The sequence below is a fragment of the Tauraco erythrolophus genome, chromosome 5, assembly GCF_009769465.1.
Source record: "Tauraco erythrolophus isolate bTauEry1 chromosome 5, bTauEry1.pri, whole genome shotgun sequence".
In the NCBI taxonomy this organism is placed as follows: Eukaryota; Metazoa; Chordata; class Aves; order Musophagiformes; family Musophagidae; genus Tauraco; species Tauraco erythrolophus.
In genome coordinates, this window is record NC_141469.1 from 18,109,504 (window position 1) to 18,134,919 (window position 25,416).

A 25,416-nucleotide genomic window follows, 5' to 3' on the forward strand; every position below is an offset into this window, starting at 1 on the left:
CCTATGCTTAAATCTATGCGCACGTGTGTTAGGGGCGTGGGCGCATGTGTGTGTGGAGAGACGCTTCCACCTCTTTATGAAAAAGGATAAAGTTACATGAAGGATTACAATGACCATTGTAAAGGAAAACAATTCAGGTAGGGGTGGTTAAAATAACCTCTCCTTGTCACCATCAGAACTGAGTCAGTTTAGAAGGTTTATGTGCTTAGAGCACACGAAGAACTTTTATTTTTGTGACTGCTAAACTATTCCGAGTAACTTAACATAGAATCATTTAGGTTGGAAAAGACCTTTAAGATCATCGAGTCCAACCATTAACCTCACCCTGCCAAGACTACCACTAAACCAGGTCCCTAAGCACGACCTCTATACATCATCTAAATACCTCCAGGTATGATTCAACTACTTCCCTAGGCAGCCTGCTCCAATGCTTCACAACCGTTTTAGTGAAGAAATTTTTCCAAATATTCAATCTAAACCTCCCCAGGTGCAACTTGAGGCCGTTTCCTCTTGTCCTGTCACTTGTTACTTGGGAGAAGGGACAGACACCCACATCACTACCACCTCCTTTCAGGTAGTTGCAGAGGGTGATAAGGTCTCCCCTCAGTCTCCTTTTCTCCAGACTAAACAACCTCAGTTCCCTCAGCCGCTCCTCACAGGACTTGTTCTCTAGACCCTTCACCAGCTTCATTGCTCTTTGGACACTCCAGCACCTCAATGTCTTTCCTGTAGCGAGGGGCCCAAAACTGAACACAGTATTGGAGGTGCAGCCTCACCAGTGCCAAGGACAGGAGGATGATCACTTCCCTAGTCCTGCTGGCCGCACTATTTCTGATACCAGTCAAGATGCTATTTGCCTTCTTGGCCACCTGGCCACACTGCTGGCTCATATTCAGCCAGCTGTCAACCAACACCTCCAGGCCCTTTTTTGCCAGGCAGCTTTCCAGCCACTTTTCCCCAAGTCTGTGGTGTTGCATGGAGTTGTTATGACCCAAGTGCAGGACCTGGCACTCAGCTTTGTTGAACCTCATACCATTGGCCTTGGCCCATCGATCCAGCCTGTCCAGATCCCTCTGTAGAGCCTTCTTGCCTTCAAGCAGATCAACACTGCCACCCAACTTGGCATCATCTGCAACTTACTGAGGGTGCACTGGATCCCCTCATCCAGATCATTGATAAAGATATTAAACAGAACTGGCCCGAATACTGAGCCCTGGTGAACACCACTTGTGAGCATCCACCAACTGGATTTAACTCCATTCACCCCAGCTCTTTGTGCCCGACCATCCAGCTGGTTTTTAACTCATTGAAGAGCGCACTCATCCAAGCCATAAGCAGCCAGTTTCTCCAGGAGAATGCTATGGGAGATGGTGTCAAAGGCTTTACTAAAGTCCAAGTAATCAACATCCACAGCCTCTCCTTTGTCCAGAAGGAGATCAGGTTAGTCAGGCAGGACTTGTCCTTCATATACCCCTGCTGACTGGGCCTGATCACCTGGTTGTCCTGTACATGCTGTGTGATGGCACTCAAAATGACCTGCTCCATAACCTTCCCCAGCACTGAGGTCAGACTGACAGGCCAGTAGTTCCCCGGATCCTCCCTCTGACCCTTCTCGTAGATGGGCATCGCATTTGCTAAGCTCCAGTCAACTGGGACCTCCCTGGTTAGCCAGTAGTGCTGATAAATGATGGAAAGCACCTTGGCGAGCATTTCCACCAGCTCTCTCAGTACTCGAGTGGATCTCACCAAGCCCCACAGACTTGTGTGGTGTCTAAGTGGTGCAGCAGGTCACTAACCATTTCCCCTTGGATTATGGGGGCTTCATTCTTCTCCCCATCATCATGTCTACAAAATTTAAGATATATGCAACATAACTGCCAAATCAATGTCCTGAAGACAGAAAGGCTCATCACTGCTCGAGGACAAGAAAGAGGAATCATGTCTAGTAATTCTTGTAAGCTTTTAGAACTTTTTTTTTTTTTTAATAAACAGTGTTCTTCAGGGAAGACATCGCAAACAAAAAATACTTAAGCAACTTCAAAAACATCCAACAAACTCTTTATATACAAACCACCAACAGAGGTTTTGGGTTAGGAATTGTACAAAGCAGGCAGTCCAATTTTGGAACTAGAACACATTCCAGCTATTTCAAACAGCACATATATACTGAGCTCTAATGTCCAGTCCCGTGTCCTCCTTGTACTATGCGTTAACACCTGATACATCAGGGAAAACATGAATTAATCACGATGATTGGAAACTTATCTGATGGCCACTTCAGACATTTCTTTAAATTTACATTGTTGCCAGGAGTTTGAAAGAGACAAACAAAACAAACTCTATGAAATAAGCAATTTATACCAGACCACTATGTCACCAGTTGTTCAACTTGATTAGTCCATGAAACATATTAGTTTCTCAGCACAAAACAAGAGGACAACATCAGATTTCCTATTTTCCATTGCCATCCTTTTTCCCAGTCACTCTCCAAGCTTAAGACAATAGAATTTTTTTTCCCTACCTCTGGGTGTGTAGCTGATCCAACAGAGGCCAGAAGATCTAGCATAGCGAGCATAGCACCAGGGTGGATAACAACGGCATCGGAGCTTTGTATGGATGGGGGTCCTGTTTGGAGTTTCACATCAGCTATGTTTTTCTGAGGGCAGACAGGAGGTGTTGAAACAGAATGATATGCGTGCCTGCAGAACAGAAAACATCCCATGGTTACAACATCCATCTATTACAAGCTTTGCATTTTTCAAACAGCTGTAAAGTTGAACTGGCCTATAGATGTTACTCCTCTCTCCTTTCTCTTCTCTCAGTTAGATACACCAAGTGCTTTACTCATCTCAAACCTGTTGGACATCTTTCCCCAAAGACAACCTGGAAGGGTCTCAACTTCTCAACTACGCTTGAGCTCAGAAGTCTCTTCCCCAGGTGCTATGCAGTTGGAAGAACTTAAAGGTCGTCTTTATCACATCCTTCTTTTCATTCTAGTTGTGGTGGCAGCACACAGCGACAGCAGTACGCAAGCTATCACTGCTCCTGTTTTGAGGGATGAGTTCAGCTTTGGAAACATTTCTCCCCTTTGCTTTTCATTAGCAACTGATCACAAAACGCGCTATCATAAAAGTCTCAACTATGTCCAGTTAGCCTACAGAAACAGAAAGTTGGTCTCCGTGTACACTCGTGCCCGTCTGCATGCTCCCAGTCTTTCCAGGACTGCTTCAGCAATTTAGTTTTACATTAAGCTGCTTTGGTCTGATCCAGGGAAAAGAGGCTTTGACACACTGACTTAGAAGCAACCACTTGTGCTGAGCACTGTAGACGCATTTCTCACTGAAACTCTCGGAGGTATCAGCTTGAGGCCATTCTTCTTTCGGCACAAGATTCAACACACAAGCAGCACGAGCAGCTTACTGAACATATGCTTTCAAGATGATACTTTAGAAGCAAAAGATAGCTCGAAAGGCTCATGTTCACTACAGAACAAAAACAATAAAAAGAATCCCACACCGATATTCTCACAGTATTTATCATACATGCTTATTTTTAAGAGGAAAGAAAACAAATTCTATGCAACAATTTTTCTTGAAGGTCAGATATTGCCTGTCATTTTACGAGAAGTGAATCCAGCTAAAAAAGAATCTCTTCCTATCAAATCAGTTGAAAGAGGCACTTCCTCTTTCTTGTTCTCAGTGACAGATTTACCTAACCTCTAACCCTAACAGAAATAACACCCAGACTTGCTGTGCCTCATCCATTAGGCACTTTCAACTAGGAATTCTTTTCTCCTGGGAAAAACAGGACAAAAACAGGAGATAAGGAAGGCTGCAAGCACAATTCTTTCCTTAATACTTTGAAGGCTGCATCTCAAACACACACACATACCCCCCACCAAGAAACGTCATTTGTGGGGGAAGGCTGCGGCACTGGATTACTTCGCCTAAGACAGGACACGAGGAAGTACAGCACAATGTTCTGCTGGCTGGGAAATGGGTTGGATAAACAGATGTTTCAATAAAAGCATTCCTATTGAAAAGACTCATGGCAGATCAACAACTTGGCATCTGGAAAAATCCAAGAGTACTTTTTAAAAGAAAGTTTTCAAAGATAGATGAAATTACCGATGCTTTACTTATTCAGCTAATACTTATAGCAAACATTAATGGTAATTCCTACTGTAACCAACCACTAAGAAAAAAAATCTGCCCACATGAATTTTTCTGGTGTTTTTACAAACTCTCTAACCATCACTTTCCTAAACTTCTCTAGCAGACTCACTAATTGAAACATCTGGCAGGTAGAGGAAGGCTTCGTTGTCTCTTTTAAAATTAAACAGAGTTAAGAATAGCAGAACAACTGGTAATGCTATCCTAGAGAGTTGTTATCTCAACCATTTTCTCTGTCTTAATGCAGAGTTCGAAACAAGAGCAATTGTTTCTCATGCATCCTAACAGCACTGCTCCTCATCTGAAGAAGAAAACTGCTACCTCTTTCTAACGTCTCCTTGAGCATCTCCTTGCAAGTTTTACAGGATACAGTTTAAAAACTAAATATCCACTTGTATTTAAGAATGCTCTTCAGTCTAGTGAAATTTCACTCCCCATGACATTCTTGAAGATCAAACATCTGTCCACTTTCAAGCACAAATTTTACTTCTAAGCATTCTGACCTGCACTATCACATTCACCTCATTAGGTAAAACGTGAGGTTATAACACGACAGTACATAATGAGACAGCCTAAGAAAATCCCAAGTCACTGCTCATTATGGTTCACGAACAAGCACATGATCCTGGCCTTAAACAGTCTGGACTTCAACATTACATACAACAAACTGAAAAGAGGATACAGTCAAGACTAGGCAATTTGCTTTTCTGTTAGCAATCTAAGTAAAAGTTATGTCCTTAAAGAATATATTATTGAAAGCTTTTCACATTATTTTAAAATATCTTCTATATTTAGTTTTTCCATATAAGGAGTACTTGTATCAAAACAACAACAAAAACCTGTTCAAAAATATTTCTCTGGGCAGGGAAAAGAATATAGATTCTACAAAACTCTGCCAAAGTATTCACTGCATGTTACAGGTCCATGGGTTAGTGCAGAACCTCACAATAAATTAATTTAGCCATGCTTATACATTCTTTATACGATCCCTTCAAGGGAGAGGAAGGAAGAAGTGGACAATGGAAAAAGGCAGTCTAGTGAAAGTGACACATAGATCTAATTTAACAAAAAATAAATCTGAAGAAAAATTCAAACTTAAATTCTATAATGAAGTACAGCTCTTGATGAGAATTGTAACACAATTTTCACCTGGAAAGAAATAATAAAGATTTATAGTAGATAAACCCTTTGCATATCATTCCCCAAGAATAATCACCATCCAAAACTTTGTAAAAACAATGGCTAAAATTATTTTAAATTCAAAGTTACATTCTACTCTCTAATTCATTCCTTCAGGTCCAAAGCATCCTCTCTCAACAAAACAAAAGAAAAAAGAAAAAAAAACCAACACACTGTCGAGATTTTTTTTTTTTTTTGCCAAAATCTACAGCAATCAAACAACTGGCAAAGATGTATTTCTTGATTCAAATTATACAAGAAAGGTGGAAACACAATGCATTCCAGGTAACAGGGAGGACAGCTGTGTACTGCTATCCCAATACATGTGCTGGAGGAGTCCTACCTACTCTTAACATAAAGGAATAAAGGATAACGCTTGGAGGGCACCACTCCTCAGGGAAACACAGCTTTGAGAAGCGACAGACACGTCTGAGAGAGAATATTAGCATATCTATGTATCCAGAACTATTCTAGACTGCGGGCATCAAAATCAGAAGTGTACTCTTTTTGTTTATAAAAGTTATTTGCGTGCGCAGTGCCTGCTAGCTCATTTAGCCAAACAACACAGGGTTCTCCCTCAGGCACCTGTCTGACAAGTCAAAGGCAGAAAATCAGGCCACAGCAACAAGGGAGGTCCCAAGGAAGCAAAGTAAAGGAGACAGAAAACAATAAGAGAAAAGCAAACATTGCTCTCAGAAGAGTCGATTTCGACAGAATCCAACTGTATCTAGCATTTAAAAAGAGAGAAAAAGAAAAGCAAATAATACTGGACTACAAAGCCCAAGTTGCTTGTTTTTGAAAGTAGGAAGATCCCAGCTACTGGCACCGAATTCACTAGGAATGACAAACACGCTGCTGAACAACCATGAGAAAGACGACAGCTGCTCAAACAGACTCTTTGGAAAGCCTGGCCCTGTCTATTTTCTTTTACTTGAAAACACGCTTTTGCAGAAAGGATCCGAAAAGTCAGCCAGGCCAGCATGATCATTCTTTCTGTCTACTTTTGCTTTGAGACTTACACAACTTATCATCCAAAGGTCTCTTTTGTTTGTGAAGATCTCTGTCAAACACACTCTTTTACCTCAGCAAGCACCCGGGTTACTATACAGGTGTTTACCCAAATCACCCACAGCACCTCACAGGGATATTGACTTTTTAAAATATCCAATCTTTCCTCACCTATGCCACATGGTTTTCAAACAAAGGCTTGCATTTTCAGTGCTACCAAAAAAAAAACAAAACAAAAAACAAACCAAAAACAAACAAAGGAAGCCTAACATATCTATTCATATATACATATATTTATATTTTAATTACTAGGCTGAGTCAGCTACCCATCTGGCACTCTTTAATTCATTACATCCCAGAATCAGCTCCTGTTTGGCAGGCATTGCCTTTGCACACTTGTGCACTGGAGTAGTTCAGTGAACCTGAGCAGCCACGCCAGTTACACCTGGGAGAACAGCAAGATGTAGGACAGGAAAGGGCAAATCCATAATGCTAGAGGTTAATATTGCTGCCGAAGCTGAAAAAGCCTCCACAGGAAATGCTGTTTTCTTTTAGGTTTTGTCAGAGTAAATGAGAGGGAAAGAAGTTTGGCAGCTAAGGTTTTTATCTGTCAACTGCAACTGCTGCGTTTGTTCCTAAACGCCTCACTGTTAGAAAAGAAAGGAAAAGACACTCTAAGAGGTTCTGGATTATCAGGAAAGTGGCCTTGTCCAAGTCAGTCCCTGCAGAATACCCAGGTATGACTTGGGTCACTGAGCAAGACAGGAAAAGGCTTCTCTTTACTAACCTGCTTGAGTACAAACATTTCATTTCAAAGCAGTTTCCAAAAGTAGCTTTTTTGGCTTCCCTTTCCAAAATATTTTACATTCCAAACATGAAACTTAACGGCATGTTTTAGGCTGTACACCAAGCGAGAATGACCATATTTTCCACACATGGCACCTGCACCTCAGATAACCCACAGTCTTTCAAATGTCTTTTTAGCCTTCAAAACCAAATCTCTGCCTAACCTGCATCTTCAGATAACGAACAGCTGCTCCCTTCCCTCGGGGCTCTGGGAAAAAAATCTCCTTTTCGTCATTTGCATAGGCCTGTACGTCACATTGTTGTTGAATCAGTTGTGTTTTTTTTAAAGAAAAAAATAGTCTACCAGACACCAAGATGCATAAGAAAAGATGGTAGCTTGGCAGGGGAAGTGGGTGCCAGGATTTCTGAATCGTGCCATTTGTGCTTTCTTCCCAAACCTTTTAATTTAGCATGCCTCTACATCACTTGGTAGGCAAGTACTGACAGGTTCATTCTTTATTTTTTATTTTGTGCAATTACTAACAAATGAACAACTTAACAAGCCAGCCAGCTTCCTACTGAAAGTACCTTTTCTTTAAAAAAATTAGTCCAGAAAAAAGAAATCCTGCTGTATCAATTGATCTACTGGCATAGTCTGAACTTCTCTGAACTGCTCCCGAGAGTGTCATTCATACCTCCCTTAGATCATTTCTTATACCAGACCTTACATGCTTTTGAATCATGAACTTCAGTGCTTCAGGAGCCTGGAGACATCTCTAATCTCATACATTAGCATCACTACATCTAGGATTCACTATGAAACATACCGTTATATTTATTTTATCCAGTAAACACGCAAGTGAAAATGCACACCTCAGAAAAAAATAGCAACTCAAGAGAAATAAAACACACCAAAACTAAGAAACACAACAGCGAGAGAGAAATCAGAAGCAAGATCAACTTCTCTTTGAAGGGTCGGTACCTTTTCCTGGACAAAGCTGGCGTACCCCAAGGAGAGGGGAGAGAAGTCTCATTTGTCAGGCAAGGAGGAATCTGTTCTGCACGACTACAGACAAAACAGACAGGGGTAGGACAGAGAGGTTAGAGAAGAAACCAGAGGCCATAAGGTTGTTAGTTTTACAAGAGCGCCAATAAAATCGTTACTAGGATCCATTCTTCAGAAACGACATGGATGACAAAGGACACTACTGAATGACATGGACATGCAAAGCGCGTACTTGTTTTATGGCATGACTCGGCAGTGCTCGTTCGTTACTCCGCAGAGGTCTAGTGATATGACCACCACTAGCAAAATAGAACATCTTTCAATGTTAAACAGCGGAAATTGAAAGGAGAAAGTAAAGCCTCAGTAAATTATGGATAACCAGCATGAGTAAGAAATAAAATCGATGTAAACTTTACAAAGAATGATGATCAGAAAATTTAAGAAAGAAGGAAGAATGAAGACACTGAAGATGACAGCAAAAAAAAAAAAAAGGAACTTAGTGAGGCACCTTATGTGACAACACCATGGGATTTACTTACCCCATCGATTCCTCATACTCTGCTGTTAGCCAGTGCTACAACTTCTACAGTACGTGCAATACATTCTTAATACACTTTATCCCTTTATCTGAATGCTTTAATAATACCTTAAAATGAGATCAAGTAAATTGATTGCTGTACTTGGCTTTTTGGTTTTGGGTGAGATTTTTGGTTGGGATTTTTGGTTTTGGTTGTGGGGGTTTTTTGATAGGAGAAAAACATTAAGGCTGAGAGAGTTGGGGCTGTTCAGCTGGAGAAGAGAAGGCTCCGGGGTGATCTTATAGCAGCCTTCCAGTACTTAAAGGGGGCCTACAGGAAAGATGGAAAGGGAGTTTTTACAAGGGCGTGTAGTGATAGGACAAGGGGCAATGGCTCTAAACTGAAAGAGGGCAGATTTAGATTAGATCTAAGGAAGAAATTTTTCACTCTGAGGGTGGTGAGGCACTGGAACAGGTTTGCCCAGAGAAGCTGTGGCTGTCCCATTCCTGGAAGTGTTCAAGGCCAGGTTGGATGAGGCTTTGAGCAACCTGACCTAGTGGAAGGTGTCCCTGCCCATGGCCGGGGGGTTGATCTAGATGATCTCTGAGGTCCCTTCCAACCCTAATGATTCTATGATTAAGGTTTACTGCTTTGGAAGCAAAGTTTTCATTAACAAAAACATGAAGTTTGTACTTTACTAGTCACCTAGTTTAAAAGAGACTGACCAACTGGCAGCTCTACTCATATCTCAACATGGGCAGCCTCACCTTCAACACTTGGAAAATCAGACCCTGTGTTTCTCTAACTAGGTCGCCCATCTTACTAAAACAGGGTCACATGCATTAAATAGCTGGGGTGCAGAAGCTTCAAGATCCCAGATACGAAGCTTAAGTCTGTCTTTTACTTATTTGTACCTTAAATTATGGGCAAGAACTACTTTAACAAAAGCCAATCTTCAACACGTACTTCAGTAAGTTTTGTTGTCATTCTGAATCAACTTTAAGACAAATATTACCGTTCATTTCAAATCTCAAGTATAATTTAAATTCTAGTTGTTTAACTCTGGGAGCATCTCCCAGTTAAATTTAAAAACCAGTAATTTACAGACTAGCTAGAACTTTCAAGAACATGCCAATCCATCTAAAATAAGATGTCTAGTCTAGAAGTGTTTAATAAGGTGACAAGGAGGCTCAGGGGAGATCTTATCACTCTCTACAACTACTTGAAAGGAGGTTGTAGCAAGGTGCATGTCAGACTCTTCTCCCAAGTAACAAGTGACAGGACAAGAGGACACTGCCTCAAGTTGTGCCAAGGGAGGTTTAGACTGGATATTAGGAAAAATTCCTTCACTGAAAGGGATATCGAGCATTGGAACAGGTTGAGTCACCATCCATGGAGGTATTTAAAAGATGCACAGATGTGACACTTGGGGACATAGTTAAGTGGTGAACGTGGCCGTGTTCGGTTTATAATTGGACTTGATGATCTTAAGAGCCGTTTCCAACCTAAATGATTCTATGATTCTAAATTCATCATGATATTATCTAATTACTTACTTTAAAATCCCATATCAAACAAAACATGAAGTTAAGGTGCAACGTTCAACAACCAATTTTTCATTTGACTTAAAAGCACAGAAATCTGCTAGTTCTGTATGGTAATGCAACCAGATAGTCTTGCCTATTTACCAATGAGTTGATTCAACACATCAAATATAACAATGAACTGACATCTGTATCTTAATTTCTGCCATGACAAAATCATTCAACATCAGAGAGAATGCTGCATACCCTGGAGAACACCAGTAAGCTAAGTCAATATTTGGTCAGATGTTGACACCTTATATTCCTATCACTGGAGTGAAGGAACAAAGAAATACATTAAAATGGAAATACAAAAGATTGCAATGAACATGTTTGAAGAAAACTCTTTTTGGGAACACCAGGGCGGGGTGGGTGGGTAGAGGAAAAGAAAAAAAAGAAGGGAGGGGGAGAGGGGAAGGCAAAGTTCATACCTGTCAAAAGAATCTGTGGCTACCTTGTAGAGGTAAATAAAAAGTTTGCTGCAGTGTCTTAGTGTAGGTGACACAGAATCCAGGGCTATTAGGTCATCCTCCAAAAGTCTTTGAAATAGTTGTGTATTTGAAGGGAAGACATTCAAGGGACTTATTTTTCTCAAGTCTGAGAAGCAGCCAAGTAATCGAACAGCATCTGCCAGTTTTTCATACTGGATCTCTGTTTTGAAGAAATGAGAGTTGGCTGGCTCATAGCGCATTGCTGCAGTCAATGTGCAGAACACAGTGTGAAGCAGTTCAAATACTTGATTCTGGTTTACTTTCTCCCAGCCATTCTTAGGTGGTGAGCACAAAGATCTTTCCATAGCAACGAGTAAAGATGTGACATACACAAATCCACCAACTTTTCTAAAAACAGTTCTTGTGCGGTGACTTTCTCTCAGCACCGAGAGTAGGGCCTATGGATAAAACAAACAATCAAAACAAAGAAGAAGAAAAAAAAAAAAAACAACAGCAGCATTACAGACAGCATGAAAAAAGGTAGGAATGTTTTTGTTTGATATGCTAGCAAAATCCTCATGTCATTTGGTAATGCCTGAAGTCTCCAAAGATCAACTTTGTACTGCAAGAGTCCCCACCCTCAAAAGCTTACAAAATCGAAAGAGAAAGACCAGGGAATAATTGCCTCTAATTTAGAAATAAGAAATTAGGGAGATAAATAAACCTGCCAACAGAGAAGACTTGACTAAGCCTAGAATAGGACCCAATATCCCCAGGTAATTCCCTTAGTGACAAGGCAGAGAATATAACTATTGGAAATGAGGCTACTTTGCCATCATACTTCACAAACAATCGCAAACAAGAGTGGGCAAACCACTCCCTGTAGTAATGAGAAATCTAAACCTTGGAGCATCCTAACACAGGTCTACCAGAAATCTAAAACGTCTAAGCATCTGGCAGCTACGGAGCCACAACAGCTCTCAAAGACAATAGCAGCAAAGAATTAGCCCCAAAAAACCACTTAGACTTCTTCTATAATGAAATCCCTAGATCTCTGAACTGAGTGAAACTTGATTTTAAGAGTTGCTGTTCAAAAATGAGCCTGAGAGAGAAACAAAAATGGATAAAACCTCACTTGAACAAATACAAAGTCACAGTATGAACAGTGGAAACTACATGAACCTAGGTACTAGAGAATAATAATCATTTATCCGTGAAATCAGAGGAGCCTGTCCACTAAACCAAAAACAAATGAAAAACCAGCTGCCATGGGAAGTTTGACCCACATGTGAATATGGGATATAGAAAAAAAAAAGTCTCTCTACATGAAGCATCACAAACAACAGAAAAGTGTTATTGGTACAGAAAAATAGGCTAGGGGGACAGGGGGAATCTTTCACAACCGAGAGTTTACTTCTTCAGAATCATGCTTTTTTTTTTTTTAAGCACTCGGAAGACAAGTAGTGAAATAGACTGTCATTCCTTTGAAGGCAGTATCTCATTTCCTGCCAAACCTGGAAAAACAGTAAGAGACACATCACTGCATCATTCTGGGCTGTCAGTTCCATAACCAAAACTTCTGAAAATAGTACTGATGGAAGACAAGCAAAACAGGTCAGATAAAGGACAGAAACCCTGACTTTGGATGTTAAATTCATTGGGGAACTGCAAGATCCTTTCTCTCCCCTTAAGTATCATGACTGAGACATGCTCAAAAACGACTGAAGACTTTGATAGACAAAACATGTCAAATGAATCATTTTATTACTAGCTTTCTTTTCTGTCTTTTGGAATAATATGAAGCTGCTTATCTGCCAGAGAAATATTACAGCCCTTTTTAACAGAGATGAATCTAGATGTCTCAGAATTCTCTCTGGTAAGGCTCATTTACTTATCACTACTTGTCACAGCTTCTCTACTCTAAAATAACAGTATTATGTGAATTTATAAAAGCAATATTAGCTATTCTGAGAAGAAATTGTGTGTCCAGATTAGCAGCAGAAAAACCTAATACGACAGAAAACAGATGAGTCTTCTCTCTTCCTCCTCCACTCACAGCCTTACATTTCTACCTTTCCACTATTTTGCTTAAGCAAGTTCTTCAGCTTTATCTTCTACTATTGTCACTATGATCTACATTTATATTAACTAATTCAGCATTTATAACTAACAAATTGGTAAAATAAAGTAAGTCTGCCACAGGAAAATGCAAGCCAGGACTGAAAATAAACTTATGTGTTACATGCTTGCTTTTCCCCTCCATGTATTCTCATTATTTTTAACTGAATTTTACTGAATTTTTTAACTCCACCAGGGAAGATTATCATTAAATGCAGAACCTCATTTCCTATCCACTAAGGCTGATTACAAGTGATGGTGCTAAAAAGACATACTCGTTCGCTAGCCTTCATCTCTGATTCCAAAACCTGCCATGGACAGATGGAAGAAAATAAAAACTATGTATCAAAAGTACACAACTCAACTCCAGAGACATTCTACATTCAGTATCTAAATACCATCCACCCAATCCAATCCCCTCCTCGGTGTTTTCTTTTTTTAAAAAAAAAAGTAGCTTAGGAACAAGAGTCCTGAGCAGTACTTCACTTACCCGTAAGATGTCAGTTTTCAGCTGCAGTTCCGTAGGCGGAGCTGAGTGCATCAGTCCCAACAAAGTGCCCATATCATCTTCTCCACTAGGTGATAACACCAACTGCTGGATGATCATCAGGGCATGCTGTCGGCACTGGGGATACTTTACTATGTTGTGCACGCATCTCGCACCACCAAACTCCCTGAAAATACCTACTCAGAAAGGGGTGAGGATAAGTGCATAAGCAGCATGAAAAACACAATCAGTAATAAGTGACAAAAACAAAACACGAAAGGCGTTTATTTTCATTTCTACAGACTGAATGGCAGGGGTTTAGCACTATGGATGTTTAATGACTTATTACTATTTTTCCTCTTCCACCACAAATAAAAGTGGAACTTGAACGATGTACTTCTGACAATGTTTTTCACTAAAGGTGTTGAGTACAAGGATGCAGGTCAGTTCTAAAAATTTCCTCAATAATTCTGTTACTCCAACAGGAGCTATTCTTTTCATGCTAGAGTTTAAAGAGTCACAGAATGAAACAAAGAAAAAAAGTACAGCCAATCTTCCATTTTTAGTGAAGACTACATGCTGGTTTTGTTAAGGATAGTGTTTATATTATATTTAGTTTATTGCCAAAAATATAACTAGGCTGCTTCTGGACAAGAAGAGCAAACTAGGAGCACTGGTTGAGAAGTCTGTTCAGTCTATCCACAAGATTTGTAAGATTCTGCAGAAGTTTTCTTGTGGCAAGACCTATCTCTGCAGAGATAAAGCTTAAATCAAATAATGGTTCTCAAGATTACTGGATACTCAGAACAACACATGTGCAATACTAACTGAAAATTAAATGAAAATTGATTCTGAAAACATCATAAAAACCAAACTGGAATATATATGGCACATATAACGTGTCAGTACCTAGAGTAATGCCCTATGTTTTAATTAGTGAATATGACAAGAGTGGGGAAATGGATCAATGCTGCATGACTGCATCAAAAGGCATCACCTTCCTTGTGAACATAAACTAAAAGACCAGTTTAAATGACCACGTTCAGGATTAACAAGCTAGTCAGGACAACGTTTATTCTCTCTAATGTACATATACAAACCTTAGTCCCACTGTTCATTTCTGATTTCCTGCCTCCTGCTTTCTCTGACATTCTTTGGACGAGATACGGACTTGCACAAGGCAAAAGGAGAGCAAGTCGGTTACATCCCTTTACAGGCAAAGTGCATCTCCTCGGTGGTCAGGCTCTTGTTTTCAGAGAGACTGAGCTAACATTTTATACTTCTCCCACTCTCAGTCTAGCTTCTCAACTATACAGTGAATCTGTTTGGCTCTGGACACCCAAACTTCTTGTTTGAAATTCAGTTATCAGTTACACAATATCCAGGAAACCTTATTGGAGATAACTGGTTTAAGATCAGAAACCAAGCTTTGAGTGTGGTATGAAGCACTGCAAGGCTGCATAATGCCTATTTATGCCTCTCTGGTGACCTAAACCCTTTGCTGGCCTCTGGATACAGTGCCATTGCCACTGGGCTCACATCCCAGTCTTGCTGCACAGACAGCAATCACAACTTCTTTGAAAAACAGTTTCTTAACTCCTCCTGTACAGCTCTGTCATACTCCTGAACTTGGAGAGCTACTGATGAAATGAGGCCCTTGAACTCTCCTGGAGTCCTCAGAAACATCATCTGTGGTGTCATCCCATAGTCCCGACGCGTTTTACGCTACCCTCTGTTGTTTCTCTGGTGGGTACCCAGACACTAACCCAGTACTGAGAAGTAGCAATGAGGTACGGATGGCTGCTTCAAACTTTGTAGGTGAGGTCAGGAACACTGGCTAGTGGCAGCCAAGGATTTTTCACAAGTCAGGCAGATGTTACCACAGTCAGATCATAATCCATACCTCACAGGGGCAAGGCTCAGGTACCACAGACCCTGATGTCACAGGTACATATAGTCCAGTCCTGTGAATCAAGACCTGTCGCTTCTAAAATGCAAGGCAGTCCCAGTCCTTCAAAGATGTTATCATCACATGCTTACACCACCTCCTCTCATTCATACTTAGAAATCAAACAATCCTGAGTTTTTCTGGTTTGGGGTTTGGTTCTTTTTCCCTAATTTCCCCTTATATGGAAGCCCCCACATGTACCTTCTTGCCACTCCTTCCTGACTGGTTTCCAATTCTGCCTTTTCTTACACAGCAAAACCAAAGCTGAGCAATAAATGTACAAGTGTGTAACTGATTCATGCATTCATCTGTAATCTACACCAATTCCTCTCCAAAACCTCCTTATTTCAGCCTAATTCACCTGCTGCTTGTTTCATCATTGAACAGATCCATTCAGTAAATGAAAGATCATGGGTTTTTTTCCTTTCCACTGACAGATGAGGCAGTGTGGTAGACAAAAGGAAAGTGGCAAAGGAGCCACATCTCAACTTCAGCAAAGCTGCTGGTAGCATCATCCACAGCTTTCTCATAAGCAACCCGACAAAACGGTGTAAATGCAATCATGACAGGCTGACTGTGTAACTAAGTGAAACATCATCTTGGAGTAACATCTGCTTCACTGCAATGCCTTTCTGTTTGGACTAAGGGCATGCAACTGGGGTTTATCTTGAGTGCCATGAATAATGCCTTTCCTGATAGAAGGAAGAACTTATCAAGTACTTGGACAAAGCCAAGGTGGCAGATGTTGTAATGCTCAGTGAGCAGAATTCAAAAGCCATCTTTGAAAGTGGTTTGAAGCTGCAAGCTGAAACACAACAGAACTTTCTGAAAACAAGTGCAAGTGAAATGACATAGACAACACTGGAGGTTACTCCAACACTAGGCCTAAATTTAGATAAAAAATTTTGCCCAGGCAAAAGCAGAAAAGAAATAAGTTAAAAGCTTTACATCATTAGCCCAGTAGCTAATGTTTAAAGAGTTAACTGTCAACAAAGCTGGATAGTTTTCAGGATTTCATTCTTAAGCGTTTGTCACAGATTGTAGTTTCTCCTACTTAAATGAAAACAAAACCAGAAGTGAGAAAACACCAGTCAGAATTGAGAAAAAAGAAAAAAAAAAAAGCTGAAATAAGGATGTTTCATGCGTCCAAGGCCAACTTCCTGATTCCTCAAGGTGGTGTCCAGTTCCCCCCACCTGCTCATTTTCTTCTTCATCTAACAGTAGAGACGAAAAGAGTTTAAAACCAGCTATCATCGTTTCTCAATCTGTTATTTCAAGCTCTCTGAGACAGCTTTTTCTAATACGAGATACATATAGTATCTAATTCAATGTCACTAAGTCTTGGCTAATGAAGCATATTAAAAACCTGCCTGATTTAGAAAAGGACACTCATAATAGAGCCCTATTTATACATACTGACTGGGAACATGCCTTTAAATATGCAAAGCCATCTTTCACTGAAGATGCAAGCATTATTAATCACATTTAAGTAGACGTGACACTGTCAACAGCAAACTACATGACTAATTATAAGCTTAAATTTTTCTATGTACAACCTGTGTTATAAGCCCTACTACAAATTATTACAGTATTGTTGGAGAGCAATGGGGTGTGGTGGTTGCCCTCAGGTAAACAATGGCAAAGAAACTCAAGTTAAAAAGAAACATGACCTCGTACTCCTTTATTTTATGCACTCTAGGTTATGCTGCCTATTCTCTCTTCTGAAAAGACTTGGCAAGAGAAAAAGTGTATTTCAGTGTGTTTGATTACTTGCCTGAGGACAGAAAGTGAAGACTACTTTGCTTTCAGACATGATTTTCTGAGCTACTTTTTAAATAAATATTTTGACAGCAATCTCTCTACTTACCTGCATTTGTGTTTGATCCTTGTAGTAGTACTGTCAAGGTCTCCATAACCAATAAAGCCAGCTGCTTTTGGTCCTCAAATGAACTGTTTCTTGAATCCCCTAAAAAATAATCCAGAGTTATAATAAAAACCACTCTTTTTAAGATGCTTCTTGATACTTTCCACCAACACTTTTATTTTCTTTGCTTCCTAGAGAGCTTGAAGCTTTACCATATTCCAAAACAAACTGAAGAGTTAGTCTACACATGTCTTCCTGGGAAAGCTTACCTATGAATCATTTGAAAAGTTAATTTATAAAGACAAGAATTTAAACAGAAGCTTTTGATCGCTGTGAGCTCAGGGGCTGACACTGCAGCTGTATGTGTAGTTTCATACCACCAACTGTTGTTTCTTGAAGCCACAAAACCATATCACAGTTGAAGACTTAACAGGATGTGTACTTGTTCAGTACTCAGTGCTTGAAAAGAGAAATTCCACACAAAAGCACAAAACTATATTCACATAATTACAGTAAATGTGCTGATGACTCAACAGGTGTAACCGATGAAACAACACTGCAAGCAGCATCTTAAACACAGAGTAACACTCTAGAAAAAAACATTTATTTTTAAATTACTCTAATAAGAAGCAAGCCTCAACACAAGGGCATGTGCACCCTAATCGGATCACAGCTTGGTCCATTTATTTACAGGAACATGAGGACTGATGTGTTTTTCAAGGGAGTTGCTGGCAACAAAGCTTTCTAACACTAATCAACTGCTACCACCCACTAACGAAGCTTCAAACAATAAACCCAGGTGAAACATCCAACAACAATGATTAAAATAATAAGTGTCATTGATGCACACTAACTTGATTGCAGTTTGAATAAATAATGTAAAAATGCAGGCTAAGCAACTATGTAGCTTATCTCTGAGATGGTCAATTCTGGAGATAACTAATTTTTAACATTATTTTTTAAAAAACGCTCTTAGAAAAATGCAGATCCAACTTTTTAATAAGTCTGCAAAGTTGAATATATAATCATATTAAGAGCTCAGATATGTGCTCTATAGTGTTTTTTCAAAGCTGGGGCTAAACACAATGAAGCGCACAAGCACCTTTTGTGAGAAAGAGTAGATACTACGTACTGCTCCTTCACTTGCTCTTTTCCTGTTAAGTAGCAAATATTAAACCAATACATCAAAAAAAAATTAAAAAGGAAAATACAAACTCCTACTACTTTGCATTCATACAGCATCTTTCATTAAAGCTTGCCCTGAGCTGCTCACAGGCTGTCAAGAGAGAAGCCATTTCAATGAGCTTTTAAGATGGCACAGCAGCCTCTGGCAGAACTCAGCCCTTAAGATACACGTTCACACTCTCTCGTTCCTCCCCTTAAGTGCTAGCCTCCACCATTCCCAGAAAAAAAAAAAAAAAAAAAAAAAAGACACGTATTAGTAAAATGGAAGAGCACACGCTACCTTGATCATTCAGTGCCTGAGTGGGATCTTTCAGAAGGGCTGCATATTTATGAAGAAGATTTACCATCACCTCCAAAAGTCCGACTTCCCTGAAGACATCCTTAAAGATGTAGTCATGACGGGTGAACTTCAGGAGTGTCTTCGTGGCAATGATGCTACACTGAAAAGAAGTGCTGGATTTTAAAAGGATGCTCACACTGATCAGTTCTTTACAGGGTATGTAATTCAAACTGAAGACAACAAATTCCAGCATCTCAAAGTATTTGGCCTGCACTTCCGGAAGTCTAGGAATTTTCTCTGCAAACTGAGACAACGTGTGCTGTGATTCCAAAATAAAGTAGTTGGCATTGTCCGCCATATAAATATTCGTGATGGCATCAAGGATGATTTGTGCTAGATAGTTGGTTTTTGCTCTCAAAAATGCATTCTGGAGGACTGAAAATGCTTGAATATTCCTCACACTGTGACCTAAATCAGGAAACAAAGTGGGATGGGAAGAAAAAGGAAAGAGAAAGTTCTTAGTCACCATAAACAATAATTATTAATCACTTATTAATAATGATCCATGCATCTTAATAAGTGTGAATAAAATAACAGTATATGTCATGTATAATAAAAATTTTTATTAAAACTGACTCTTTAAAAAAGCCTCTGCACGATCACTTACATTGCAAATCCTACAATCTACTGTTCATTAAGATGGCATCTTCATCTTTGAAAGTAAGTGTTTACATAAGCAGCTAAATGAAAGAACATTTCTTTAAAATAGGCAAGCAAGCTGACCTAGTGTTGAAATATGCAATGGGATATAGTTCTGGAAATAAAACAAAGCATGCCTGTCATCTACCCAGGCTGTAAGAAAAATCATTACAGCAACAGTAACACGTTCCGTATTCCATAAAGCAGGACACAACTCCGTCCTCTACAAGTACTCAGCAGGCTAAGTTTCGAGTAACAACCATTTGTATCCCCTCACTCAACAGAGCAATAAGCAATGACAAATCCTCAACAGCTGGCTTCAAAGTTAGAAAACACATGTGGCCTCCCAATTGTCCTCTTGCTTCCACTCTTGAGCAATCATCTGTGAGCAGGAGGGAGCTAGGCACAGAGAAACTCCACGTCTTCCTTCCACAGAGAGGCTGCTTGAGGCTGCTCTTGCTCAGTTCTGGATTAACAGATGTGAATGACCATACCAGTATCGGAAGGTGACATGACGCTGGATTTGGGAATAATGTCTGGGAATAAGAAAGCTTTGGCAGAGTCCAGTACTGTTAATGATTAAAGAATTAAAACGAAGGGAAAGAGAAAGCATAAGGGATTATCACACAAAGACCTCACATGTTTAAAAGCTTGGTCAATTTCTTCTTATAAGTTCAAGTTGAATAACAACTCATTTATTTAGTCAAAGATACATCATTTATGAGTGCTCCTTGTGGTGCCCAGAATTTTCTATAGGCAGACATTATTCTACTAAAAAAGATGCCTCGAAGCCAACTTTTTTAACTTCTGAAAGAACAGTGCGAGTCACAGTGGACAAATCCCAATATCTGAACAACTAATAGTAAAAATAATTTTAAAAAATCCCAGAAACAATCAAGAGGGAGAACTTGAAACACATTCTAAACCAAGCATTTAGGATGCTCCAACAATAAAATCTTATTTTCAAAACAAGTTAAAAGCAAACCATTAACCTGATTCAAAACCTCTTTCATAAACAAAGATTCTTGATTTATTACGTATGCTCTGTGAAATGCTACTCTCTCCATTGTTTATAAACTAAGTTGTACAATTTAAAAGTAAATTCAATTATCTTTGCGTCTAGCCTAACGACCTTCCCTGCCAGTATTTCTCCAGAAGGCAACAGGAAACTTCCTTGAAAACTAACATGGAAGAATTTCACATACTGGAAGAATACTGACATTACGTAGTAAGTCATACTAATTTTTTTTTAAAAGGACATTTTTGACTTGCTTTCTTTACAATGAAAAATGTTGAAAAGGGGATTTAGACCTTATTAAACATGACAGGAACACAGGTACTGAGAGATGCAACTATTTATATTCTAATTTAGTATCAACAGTTGTTTCAGGCAATCAAGCAGATTAATAAATTATCTTTGATTATTACTAGGACCCCTGAAGAAACCAAATCTTAACCCACTCTTCAGAGTACAAGAACTAAAAGGATTTAAATAGAAGCAATTAAAAAGACAACTTGCCAACATAATGAAACAGCAGGTAAAAAGAACTGAGAGATATCATGACAAATACCAGAAAATTAAATAAAATCATTCCTTTGGAGATTGCAATAGGCCATGGTTCTCTCATGCTATTGTATCAGAAAAGCTGATTAGTTTAAGCAAAAATTAGTACGTTATTATCACAACATGAAGAAATTAAACTCTGAGCGTGACTATCACCTCCTTTCTCTATTTAGAGCAAAGGGAAAACAATAGCCATGAACAATGAACTCTCTCAATACCAGAGAAAGGAAGTCATTGTCCAAGGAACCTAGATATACAAAAGAAACAGTGAAAGTAAATCCATTAGCCTATAAATCTATAAACGTATCCCTATCACAAAGATTTTCCTAGTATCCCTGCTATTAAGTAAATCCCATAAAAAGTTCAAGTAACAAACTAGCTCCACGGTCACAATAAATTCCAAACTCCTTAGTTACATACAAGGCTTACCAGAATCTTAAGTTTATACACAGAACATGAAAAATAAGTTTATTTATTTTCATAAAACCCTTTCCCCGGCTCAGGCTTCCTCAACCTTATCTGCATATCATAATTGACTGTGGTTGCAAGCACATCACAGATTTCACCACTCTGTGAACACTGGTGATGAAACAACAGATTTCACCTCACAAGTTACACTTGTCTAAGCTGACAAAAGCCAACGGAAAGCAAATCTGGCCAAAACAAAAACAAAAGCCAAACCAGCCCATCATCCTTTCACGTCTGTTTAGTAAAGAGCCACTTAAAAGACCAGAAATCAAATCGGTGCCTCTCTCCATTACGATAATCTCTTAAAATGCCCATGTGGAAACTGTCAGCTTTGCAGTGAGATATGTTTGACTCAGCCTTTAGTCTTCAAAAACAAAATCCCTACAGTTTCTTCTTTGGGTACCTACCCCAAAATAGAATCTTTGAGACCAACAGAATTAAGTATTTGATATACAATCTTAGTAAAAGAACCTAGACTCAATTGCAAATGGTTTGTGTACTATACAGCTTCTCTGTATTTTGTTGTTTACATTAAAAAAAAAACAAAATCAGAGGTAGAAAGAAAGACTCACCTTTGCCTGCAGGCTGTGGGACTGCAAATCCAGGTAGCAGGAAAGGTACTCCAGTGGTAACACCAGCTGGCTTTAATTCATTGACACCGTATGTTGTTAAGGAAGTTATCAAATTAACTAAGTCCTTCAAAGCATCCTTAGATTCCGCCTCTTTTGCCTGTTCTAATCTAAAGAAAACGCAATAGATCAAGTTAGCAGCACTCATTCATTTCAACTCAAATCATTTTCATAAGATATCTCTTCCATTTTACTCTATTAATTTAGAGACCACACTTCTACTCCCCTGTTCCTGCAGTATTTCACATGTTCTCTGTTCATATTTCATACCATTAAATCAGTCAAACATTATTGGATTTATGAGAGCACACGTTTGTTTGCCATAGAAATTCACCTCATTAATCTTTCCTCAAACTCAATAGTCTGCTAAAAAGCAGTACAGGCATGAGAATTACCTTTAAAATCCTCTTACAAACACGAAGTTACCGGATAGGAAAATACCTGGATAGTCTGTCATTAAATAAATCTATAATTAAATTGCTAGACTCTATCTGCCACTTTGAGAGTTAATATTTGATGCTAACGAAACAGTATCCTGGTAGAAGCCTCACACTTAGAAGCACACAATGAAACAGCTTCCTTAGAATTACAGACCCTTACCTTTGAACACAACAGGATGGAAATGCTAACATCCCACTCCAGTCCCTTCTTCCCCCCACCAGCAACACGCCATCAGACCAAACCCTAAAAACTGACTCTGAACCCTAGAACAATCCTCAGTTTCCTTCTACTTCACCAAAAATTAAAGCATGTTTAATTACTTACTAATTCTACAGTCTCTATAGACCTTGGGAGAATCTGGGGACCATAATCTCCTATTCACTCATGCAATGGAAGCTATACTTTTCTTCTTGCTGACAAGTGACCCAGGGAGCTCTCACAAGCAGTTCATTCTGCATCCTCCATCTTCTTCTCGGTCAGACATGTGGCTGAACCTCCTTCAAACAACCACTACAGAAGCACTTAGCTCACCTGTTGTCATTCTACTAATCCGCCACACGCTCTGTCCTGTCACATCATTGATGTGAAATTGATACTCGTTCATCTGGTCCTCACAGACCTCCTGTAATTTCTTATTAAATCATCTTCTTCACACGTCCTTCTGCATTACCAGCTCAAAAGCCTTTCTTCTTTGCAGCTTGACACTCAGTGTCCAGATTTCATACCCCTACATGACAGTCATCTTCACAATAGTGCCATAGAGCTGAACAAGTCTCTGTCAACAGGGTTTGGACCAAAACATGCCCAGGGAGAATGTATTACTGTTCTTCGTCACTGACCAACATGTAGGCTTGCCCAAGATGATCATCCAAGATGATCATTTTTTGAAACAAACTATGTTTTGATTTGAAGACCAAATAAACTAAAACTTACAAGAAACAGCAAGAGACATAGCCATCAAACCAGCAGTCATGTTTTGAACCATCTTGCATCTCCTCTACAATACATCAATCGTTAACAAATACAACACACGTTAACATGCACTGTTCACCTTATCCCAGGCATTTCTGCAAGAGTCTTGGCAAGTTTTCTAGAGCCACCCTGGGAAAAAGTGAAGATAACACATTCCTATGCTTCTAACCTTTACTGATGTCAACTGAAGAACCCAGGAGCTCTCCTTCTCCGATCAGACATAAACCTCTAGTCGTCCTATACCACTGCCAGGGATCCCCCATTCTTTGATTTAAAGAATGGGCAAGCTCAGGAGAGAGTTTGTTTAAAACACTTGATCTACAGAGGATTGCTTTTGTACTTGAAAATGAAATTCCTAATGACAGTGTGTTTCTCAAATTCCACCTAAGCTCTGGCTGACAGCTTCTGGAAAACAGCTGAGTTTGAATTACATTGCTTTGAACGAATGCATTAGTAAATACAACACACAAAACCACTATTTGTACTACAAGAATAGTAACAATTCCTTAGTAGGGGTTTTAGCTTTTGTGGCACCAAAGATAATTTATGAATAATTTTAACTGTGATTAAGAATTTCCAATGCCATGTCTACGTCTGGTATCCATTTAAAACAAACTAACAAAAATCCCCAAAACATACTATGTAGTAGAAAATTTAGTTCAAACATTTAGGTGCCAAAATCTAGCATCCTAGCACCCAAAATGAATGGCTAAAGAGGGAGAGAACATTAACACTTTTCACTAATTACCATTACAGCATTGTTTCTAAACATCTTTGACCCAAGTATGCTTCATAAGGTGCGCACTCACAGCCATCATTTCCCAGTTTCTGTCTTGGATTTGTAAAATACACGTTTCACCAGCTGAGTGTGCTTCCTCAGATCTTCATATCCAAACAAAGCAACAGACTGACCATAGATTTGTGATAGTTTGATGTGGGGGGTGTTCTGGTGGCAGGAGAGAGGATTTGCTCCCTGTGCCACCAGATCCAAGTCCCATCCCCCTCGGGGGGTTGAGCCAAATTGGCGCCTCTGCAAATTGCCCTATTTAAGTCGAGACGAAGGGACTGGAAAGGGTCTTTTGCCCAGGAGCGAGGAGAGGGGAGGTGGACGCTGCCCCCACTGCCCGGCTCCCGGCCGGGCGGCTGCCCGGGCTGGGCCGGCGCCACGTGCTCAAGATGGCGCTGGCAGAGCCGCATGGGGAACTCGGGAATCACCTCGCTCCCTGGGTGCCCTCTGGGCCGAGTTCACCCAGAGAGGACTAAGATCTAAGAGAAACGGCCTCACAGACACCAGGTCAGTCAAGATGGAGTGGGAGGAGGTGTGCTGGAGCTGAAGTTTCCCTTGCAATCCATGGCGAGAAGGCAGGCGGCCCCCCTGCAACCAAGATAGACTCAGCGGAGCAGAGACCTACTCGCAGCCCGTGGAGAAGCCCACGTCGGGGAAAGAGATGCCTGAGCCTAGGAGAGGTCGTGGAGCAGGGGATGCATGACCTGGTACTGTTAATAATGGGGCATGGGATGCACGACGAGGTCGTGAGGCATCTAGAGTCCGTGGGACGACCCACACCGAAGCGAGTGGCCACAACCCCCTAAGAACCTGAGACTGTGGTAAAGCCCGCACTGGAGCAACCCGATAGGTAAGGATTGCATCCTGCGGGTAGGACTCAGCCTGAGAGAAGTCTGTGGATTTTTCTCGTGAGTAGAGGATCCACTGGAGCAAGGGAAAAAAGGTGTAAGGACTCCTCCTCCTTTAAGAAAGGAGCGGCAGTAACAACATGGATGAACTGACCTGCACTCCCTCATTCCCTGTCCCCCTGCGCCGCCGGGGGGGAGGTAGAGCCGGGAACAAAAGGAAAAAGGGGGTGGGGAGGTGTTGTTTTAAGATCTGGCCTTGTTTACTCTTTCTCCTCTCAAGTAACCAGTTTTGTTTTCCTTTTGTCCTTGTTTAAGCAACTGTTAATAAATTGTTTTGTTTTAAGAAAAAACCTGAGTCGTGTTTTGCCCGGGACCATGGTTGGTGGGTGCTCCCTCTGTTTTTGTCTCGACCCTCAGTCCTTTTATTATAAAACCACGACAAG

The 25,416-nt window shown here is 40.1% G+C and overlaps 1 protein-coding gene across 3 annotated transcripts in view; it reads right to left on the bottom strand.

Moving 5' to 3' along the window:
• WDFY3 (WD repeat and FYVE domain containing 3) overlaps positions 1–25,416 on the bottom strand; it is a 122,812-nt gene that overhangs the window by 74,516 nt on the left and 22,880 nt on the right. For all 3 annotated transcript variants that reach the window (XM_086611512.1, XM_086611513.1, XM_086611511.1), the window contains exons 7-13: positions 21,869–22,035; positions 18,566–19,033; positions 17,104–17,202; positions 13,292–13,485; positions 10,684–11,141; positions 8,128–8,211; positions 2,522–2,699 (exon numbers count right to left, since the gene is read on the bottom strand). In XM_086611512.1, the coding sequence (XP_086467638.1) occupies positions 2,522–2,699; positions 8,128–8,211; positions 10,684–11,141; positions 13,292–13,485; positions 17,104–17,202; positions 18,566–19,033; positions 21,869–22,035 (1,648 nt within the window). The remainder of the gene's footprint in view (positions 1–2,521; positions 2,700–8,127; positions 8,212–10,683; positions 11,142–13,291; positions 13,486–17,103; positions 17,203–18,565; positions 19,034–21,868; positions 22,036–25,416) is intronic.